The following is an 8,924-nucleotide window of genomic DNA, read 5'->3' as shown; positions in this document are numbered from 1 at the left end:
TACGGAAATGAAAATCATTTTATGAATTAATCGCAACCTGCGAGTAAATTTATTACAATGGCACTGTTGCCATATTTCTAAAGTCAAAATATGATATTAAAACACATCACATGTTAAATAATTCAAAACAATGTCTTAGAATTAGCGCGAAATGTCCGGTTTACTTTAATCATGGTCAAAGATCTCAAAAATTAGCACACGGACCTATTCATTTTATTTCATTAAATTATAGGCCATGCTTTTACTTACAACTGAGAGAAGTTTCACCAAAATGTACATTGTAGAAAATTTTCTATTCGCAAAATCTTATGAAAATTATGATTTTCCCATAGACTCCCATTACGAAATATTGCGTAAGGTCCCTATTTTTCGATTCAGTGCAAGAAAAAATCAAGCACGCGACCTTATCTTTTTTATTTGCTTAATTATCTAGGTATATTCTGAAGTTTTGAAAAATCAGAGTTTAATCCAATTCTACATTGTAGAAATAATTTCAATCCGAACGTGCAGAACTACCTTAAATTAGTTTTTCAAGATCATCATCCTCATCATATGACACAAGGTCGGTCACTCCGGCACAAATGTTTCATGTGTTATATCCCCTTTCTAGTTAAAATTAGTTTAATTTTGATGCTTTTTATATCTCTGCTTTTACTAAATGGAATTATTAATCAGTCTTAAAATGGTTGTTCCAAATCATCACTCACATCATACAACACAAGTTTGGTAATGCAGGCACCAGTACGTTCGGAGTTATGCCCGGTTTTTACTAATTGAATTTCCGATTCAAGTTGAGATGCACTTTTGCTGTATCTTCAGTATTACTGAATAGATTTGATTAAAACTTAACATAGCTGTTCCGAATTATTAGCCACGTGATATGACACATGGTGCATTACTATTTCAGAAGTTTTCCATAAATTATGTTCCTTTTATAACGATTAATTAGTTTTAGACTTAAGCTATTGTCCAATAATGTCTTTATCCACATTTGGTCATTAAACACTCCAGTGATGATAGCTCCAGCTTCACTATCCAGCATCGAAATAGTCGAGCGCGCTGCCTCCTGTGACAGCTCTGGTAGATTACATTACCACGCTTTGTTCGGAGTGAGTGTTGTGATCAATCTTCCTCCGTTGACGCCCGTTCGTTCGTCCATGCCCGTTCGTCCGTCCGTTGTCTACACTTTTCTTCGCATATAATGTCTCTAGTTAACATCTGCTAAATGTGTTCATAATATTTTATTTGTTAAAATCATGGCCGTAAGAGTGAAAGATAGAAACAATCTCTCAAACAAAATTCATTTCTTAAACCATTTGCCAAATTTAGAAATACCTTTTTTTATTGGGTGACCTTTTCGAAATATTATTGTGTCAAAATAGAGGTCATATAGAAAGAAATTTAAAATTCAAGGTCAAAGTAAAATCAATGAAATGTGTTCCAAATTGGTTCAGATGTGCAAAGAAAAAAGTCGCCACGACGCTTGATTAATTTCCCTTACATCTTATCGTAGGAATCTGCCTGCCTGATTAGAAAAATCGCAAATATTCTTCATGTGATTCATTACCATGATGTGTTCCAGTTATTCTAAATTAACCAAAAACATTAAGACCAGAGGTAAAATTAAAAAGATCTTTAAACAGCATCTAGTAAACCGATAGTCATATTGTGAAATAATCTAATAAACCTGTTGCCCAGGACACCGTCTAACAAGTATATGCAAATGATGCCGATATGTCAAAAACCAGCCAGCAGAGTTAAAAATAAAAATGTCTTCAAAATGCCAGCTTTCATTTTGAAATAAATTTGCCGAAGTCCTAAATTATTTGACCCCTGGGGACGAGTCTAAATGGCTTTATGAAAGATCTTTGCCACAGATTTTAAAGTAATTTCGCAGAAATATTTCCTTTTATACCTGTTTGAGCTATGATATTCTGGTTAGTTATATAGAGTAATCATGACCCTTTTAATTTATTTTATTTTGTTAGAGGAATGTGTAGATAAGGATGCTTTATGTGCAAAGTATGGCAGAAGGCAGTGCGATCTGAATAAAGCCTATATGCATTCAGAATGTAGGAAGAAATGTGATCTTTGTTCATGGAATACCTTAACGTATATTAAATATTTTACACCATTAAGGTGTTCTTACCATAATATTAACGTGAATGCTTTAATGCTGTACAAAATAATACTAGTTGCCATTTAATTCAGCTTTATACTTTGTTCAACACGGCCTTTGTTTTTTTATCATAAGAAAGAAGTCTTTAAGAGCAAATCATAACCTTAGCTTTTGACAGTTTGATTTCCAGTGTTGGTTAATTCTAATTGACAGTACTTGAAAAGACCGCTGATAATGATATTGCAAAGTACAATTCCTGACGGAAGTTATTAAGAATTCTGCAAAGTCTGAATGTTAAGCTGACGAAGAAAGTTAAATTAATGTAAGTAGTCTCGTTATTGAAACTGTGATACTTTTTCTTGTTCACTAAACTGCTTGTTTATTTCTAGCACATGTGTTATACAGAAGACGGTTTATGAGGAGTTGAAGGTCAAGGACAGTGTACCCAGCTTCCGACAAGACCAAACGAATAAGAGTCAATTTTGTGTTATCTATCAACTTGTCGAATAACTTTCTTTTCAGTTTTATCTGCTTGTTATTTATCTAGATTGTTTTCATTGATTTTAATTATATCTTGTTCGTTGATTTAGTTTGATTTGTTATATCTATGACGTCAAGGGAATGATATAAAGCCATTGCAGGTTGTTTTGAATTGCACTGGTGTAATGATATGTTTAAGATGATGCCGTCGGAAGTATGGAACTGACATTATCTATAGGTTATAAGTACCTATTCCCTATACATTCTATACAATATGAACAATTTTCACAGAGCTACACCACATAGCTAGACCCGTTTTATAGTATAAATTTTGCCACATCGTGAAGCATCATCCTAAAATTGATAAAAAATGATGAGAAAATAGGAATCATGTATCTAAGACTTTCCTACTTTCCTGCCATATTTGCTTACTGCAAACTTGCATCAAAATCACACTGTTATGGCTTGCTGTTATATTTGTATTGTGTATTACTAAGCATCCACAATGAATTAAGTCTGATATGACTTTGCCTGGGTGCGTTCTATGTTTCTACAGATTTCCTAGCATTTACTGTACTTTAAGTCTACGATAAATCGCAACGTTATTTTACAATGGTTTTGATATTTGGTCCATATGCGTAGTAAAACATGGACTATTTAATTGAATGACTTGACGGTAGCATGCATTTTCACTACCGTCCATGAACAGGCTCAATCAAACCGAGCCTGCAACATTTTCGTTTTTCTCGTGTTGGGCGACCTGTGAAGCTTCCACTTTTCTCTGTTTTGTACACAATACCTCCAGAATAATACAAAGTATATATAGGGGATATATTAGAATCACAAACGTCCGTCCGTCCGTCTATCGTGTCCGCTCATTATCTACTTAACCGCTTGGAAGATGCATCAGGTCGCAGACATTTTATAAATCGTTTTAATGAGGATGTTGTTTACAAACATCGTGAGATTTTGGGTCTTCGCAAGCTAGTTAAGCCCTCTACAGACGGTAGGTTTTTGTTGTACAACACTAATTATCTCAAAGATGTACAATTTTGAAATTGTACATTTTTCACATACAGACAGTATTCCATTCTCATATAAATCACAGAGATTTACCAAATAAACATAGTGCATCAGGTACTGAAAAGAATGTAACTATTAATATTATAAAAAATAATATGCACCTTTTTATGTCCCATGAATTTGATTACGCATGACACAAATGAGCCACGCCATTAGAAAACCAACATAGTGGCTTTGCGACCAACGTGGATGCAGACCAGCCTGTGCATCCGCGCAGTCTGGTCAGGATCAGTGACGGTTGCTTTCAAAGTCTAATACATTTAGAGAAACCGTTAGCGAACAGCATGGATCAGACTGCGCGGATGCTGGTTGTAAACGCACTATGTTGGTTTTCTCATGGCGCAGCTCAAATCATTTAACTTTTCAGTGTCATCCTTCCATTATGCATTAAAAGCCATTTTATATTCAGATTTGTGTTTATTTTTTGGCCAATTGTTTCTGGAAATTCATTCACTTGCCTCTTATCAGCTAATTATTTACCAATTTGTTGCTTGTCAACGTGGGTGGTACGTAAGGCAAAACTTACGAAATAGAACATGTCCTAATCTGTAAGTCAAGACTTAAGATTTACGAAATCAAGGAATAGCATCGTACACACGGTAATATTTGGCTGTACATCTTGAATTTAATTGGTGTTGTACAACAAAAACTTACCGTCTGTAGAGGGCTTTAGCGATAGTAATCCGATGCTGTAGTGAGCGTTGCAATACGTAGAGAAACACGAACCAAGAACTTGTTTTAAGTTTGATATACAACTTAATGAGCTAGATTTTATGTAAAACTAGAAGAAATCTGAGTTGTATTTTTTTGTGACCTGAGTTAATATTCGTTGTTATCCGTTTAACAATGATTTTATGAAATACGACTCTAGATGTACAACGAAATACGACTCCAGACATACACCGAAATACGACTCCAGGCGTACACCCTTAAATTAACCATTTGTATTCTGCATTCACACTAAAACAATGTATGAATGATTCCTTATTATGTATATCAACCTGAAAATAAAACAATACATACAGTACAATTTATATTTTTCAAAACTACAATATTCTTATTAATCAACAGTAAACATTTATTTGATTTATTAGTCAGGTACGTGTCTCTGTATGAATAATATAAAATATCTAGTACGCATTAGACTGTTTCAACTTATGCTCAATATAATCCATTGACCTTTTGTAGCATTTAGACATTGTTATTTCTACGTCCAATATCACATTAACGCACCACCAGCCATAGCGAAAGTCTGTTATTAACTATTGTACATGTGTTGCATTGTTTGACGGAGCATATATGCGCAAAACTATTGCCGTTGGAAATATATCTTAGCGTAAAACTATAATATATCTATGGACTTTGAATTAAGATGATTAAATATTTACTGATATTATGCTTCTTTAATACCGTCAGAACATCTGAACATTATGAAGGTCTTCTACATGAACATTTGTTCAAGGATTATATCGTCAACGTGAGACCTGTTTCTGATTATCAGAATACAGTTTTTGTAACACTTGCGCTTTCATTACGGAAAATTCTACATTTAGATGAAATTCATCAGTCATTTAAAACGACAGTTAATATACTCCTTTATTGGAAAGATGAAATGCTTACATGGAATGAAACAGAATATCATGAAATATCAAGTTTAGAATTCCCATTTCACAAAAACATTTGGACACCTGATTTGATGATATACAACGCTCTGAAGACACCGGGTAAAATCGGGATGAAAGGCGCGTTTGTGAGACTATATAGCAATGGACAAGTGTTCGTGTGGACACAGACAAACATAGATACAGCCTGTGAAATCAGAACAAAGAAATATCCATTTGATGAGCAAACATGTAAAATTATCTTTGCAAAATTTATAAGTTCAGACAGAAAGGTAATGATTACACCAATAACAGATTCTATTGATATGGCCGAGTATGTAGAGGTAGCAGAATGGGATATTATAGAAAACCAAGCAACAACTGAAGTGCGCCCGTATAATATATCCAAAAACGTCCTCGAGAACGCTTCAGAAATTGAAACTTTGAATTATACTTATATCACATACACGTTAAAAATGAAACGCTCGTGTCGATTATGTTTTCACAATGTGATTATCCCTGTTCTGGTTCTGGCAGCTTTGAATATGCTGACGTTTTTTGTTCCTTGTGAGAGTGGAGAGAAAACTAGTTTTCCCATCTCGATTTTCCTTACCTTAGCTGTGTTTCTTACGATGATTACACAGTCTTTGCCGGAATCAGTTGACGGGGTATCCTATTTGAGTTCGTACGTCACATTCCAGCTAGCGATCAGTGCGGTTACGTTATTTTCTGCTGTTATTTCCCTACATCTTCACTATAAGAAAGGAAACTCACAGGTTCCAAAATATGTACACTCCCTGGTAAGTGTTTTAAAATTCGGAAGGAGTTCGGTAACAACAAAAAGCGAACAGGCAAAAGGTGACGAAAACTGTTTTGGACCACATCTAAATGGAAGTGCCGAAGGAAACAAAACTGCAAAAGAAGTAGCTCCCGTCAATGTTTCATATACTTTCGACAGATTGATGTTCGTGTTACTGTTGCTATGTGAAACAATTACTACCGTTATTTTCATTGAACAGATTATAAACTGAATAATCAACAGGTTGTTGATTATGAGTGGTCACATGCTAACAATACTGTTTTTTATACAATTTTAGTGAGGTCAAAAAGTAAAATGTTGATTATGAGAAGTCACATGCTAACAACTTTGTTTTTCTACAATGATGGTTCTTGATTAGGAATGCATCGATCTAGAAAAAGTGATTTTGAGCGAGGGCTTATCGATTTTGATCAAGTGATATCAGCCTCCCAGATTTTTAAAAAGCCTCATTTTGCAGACAATTTTTTTTTATTAAATGCAATAACTCGACAATGAGAAGAATACAATGTAAACTATAAAGCAGCTTGTCCTGTTTTTTCGTTGTAAACAAAACCAATGATAAATATCAAACAGGGAATGCCACGTTACAAAAATGCAGCGGCCCCTGCATGCAGATGTGCACACGCACGCACGCACGAACATACGCACTCACAGCAAACACGCGAGGAGAAAACGAATGATTAAAGGACCACAGTGGGACACCGCTTTCGGACGGTGTCAAATGGACCATAAAAAAAGCTTTAATAAGGTTTCAAATATTTTAGAGTATGTTGATTGTATATACATGTATGTTTGTTTCGTATCGATTTCATTCATGTTGATAAATATCTGTGTTAACCATTTAGTAATACATTGCAGTTAGGCAGGTCAATATAAAAACGTTTACTATTTATTATCAATGTAACAACTACTTACCAAGAAATTATAAAACTTTTATTTACTGACAGATCAGTGTAGGAATGATAGATTTGTTCACCCATATTCGTCATAGATAATACACGTCTTTGTCAATATATAAAGACTAGTATTTATTATTTTATTTTACTTATTTAATAAATTTTATGATTAGGCCTCGCATTTTATTATTTTATTCAACTCATTTAAAAAAAATAATAATAATTTAGATATCAAAAGACATTCGCGTAATATCTTCTATGTATTATATTCAAACTTGGATTTCGGGTGGCAGGGTAAAGGATATAACGTCTGAGAGGGCATCATTTGTTAGGATTTCTTTTAATAATTTTAATTTAGATCATCTTTTAGCACGATACACATATAAACTGTTCAAAGCAAATTCCATACCTCTACGTAGGTTTTCGTGTATCAAAGAAACTACAAAAAGTCAACACATAAAGCGATGTATCGCAAATTTTGACCATTGTACAAAAGGAATAAGCAAGACAGTGTGACTAAAAGTTATCCTCGTCCAGAGAAACACCAACATATATAATGGTTACAAAATGCACGATGTGTAAACCATAGAAATGCTGGTGTGGGTATATTCAAGCACACAACAGCAAAGAGTTACAACATTTGTGTTCATATCTTTTTAATTATCTGACAGTTAGTTTATTAGTTTATTAAGCTTCAACGTGTATGTTTCTTGCAAAATGATAATATTGGTCGATCCCACTTTGAACATGATATTTCTGATATTTCCACAAAAATATTCAAATAGTATGATTTAAAGAATAATGGGGTTGAATTGGTTAAAGCAGCACCTTTCCTTCGTAAAAATACCGTAATCGTTAAAAGCTGGAATGCCGTCATATGATATCATTGTGTCGGTGGGACGTTAAACCTAATAACAAAACGTAAACAGGACCAATACTCTGTAAATCAAGTATATTCAAACTGATCTACAAAAGTATCAGCAGCGACAAACTTTATATATTTTATCAACACGTCAACCCTTATCATGCTAGACACGATTGTTCTGCCTTTGCGATCAGTATAGATCATGATAGAAATTTAGTAGGGTAATGGTTAAGGGAATTGTTTCATAGATTGGCAGTATAAAATGAGATCACTACATCAATGCGTGTTTGCTGAGGGTGTTTAACCCCGCTACCGGCAAAAACAATACGGGCGAGAGCAGACACCCATGCGGTATAACGTAAACGAATAAATAGCAAGTTTAAAAACATTGACAAAGATTTGGAGCGGTCTGGTTCCGGAATAAAATTCAAACAGTTGTGTTAACAAATGTTTGTTGGCTTTTCAACCTGACATTACCAGCATTGATTCCGATACATGAGAAAGTGAAACATTTACATGCCGAGCTAAGCACTAACGTTTGTGAAATAAATGCTCTGTTATATGAAGCAACCATTTTAAAGCTGCATCACCAGTAAATGTCATCCTAATTCATCAATTAAATTTTTGTCGATAATGTCTGATCCATTTGGTTAATAGAGAGTGAGACAAAATATAAAATACAAACTAAAATGTTAGATGGTATACAAATATAATCATTTAGTGATTAATCGCTAGAAATGCAATAAATACATTCTCTAGAGTCAGGATTGCTTTAGAACTAATCACCGTAATGCAATGGTCTAAAACATAAATCAAATTATGTTAATATTGAAACGCGACCTTTGATTGGTTGAAATAAATGTTGGGAAACTCATTCGATGATTCGAAGCTGATTGGATAAAAATATGACAATGGGCATGTTACCTCGAAATACCATTCCACGTTCACGTTCTGTAAACAGATCTGAGAAATTTTATACCTATATTGAAATTACTCCCTTCCGTGTAGGGTTCTTATTTTTTAGACTTTTCCATTCTTTATTTCAAATATGTTAATATAT

At 34.0% G+C, this 8,924-nt stretch overlaps 1 protein-coding gene across 1 annotated transcript; it reads left to right on the top strand.

Moving 5' to 3' along the window:
* The first annotated feature begins 4,926 nt into the window (after window positions 1-4,926).
* On the top strand, window positions 4,927-7,158 carry LOC128555426 (acetylcholine receptor subunit alpha-like). Its single transcript, XM_053537701.1, has one exon. The coding sequence runs from the start codon at window positions 5,055-5,057 to the stop codon at window positions 6,312-6,314; it is 1,260 nt and encodes a 419-aa protein (XP_053393676.1). The 5' UTR covers window positions 4,927-5,054; the 3' UTR covers window positions 6,315-7,158.
* The last annotated feature ends 1,766 nt before the right edge of the window (window positions 7,159-8,924 follow it).

This window comes from Mercenaria mercenaria, chromosome 3 (genome assembly GCF_021730395.1).
Source record: "Mercenaria mercenaria strain notata chromosome 3, MADL_Memer_1, whole genome shotgun sequence".
In the NCBI taxonomy this organism is placed as follows: Eukaryota; Metazoa; Mollusca; class Bivalvia; order Venerida; family Veneridae; genus Mercenaria; species Mercenaria mercenaria.
This window is presented reverse-complemented; position numbering and strand designations above follow the sequence as displayed.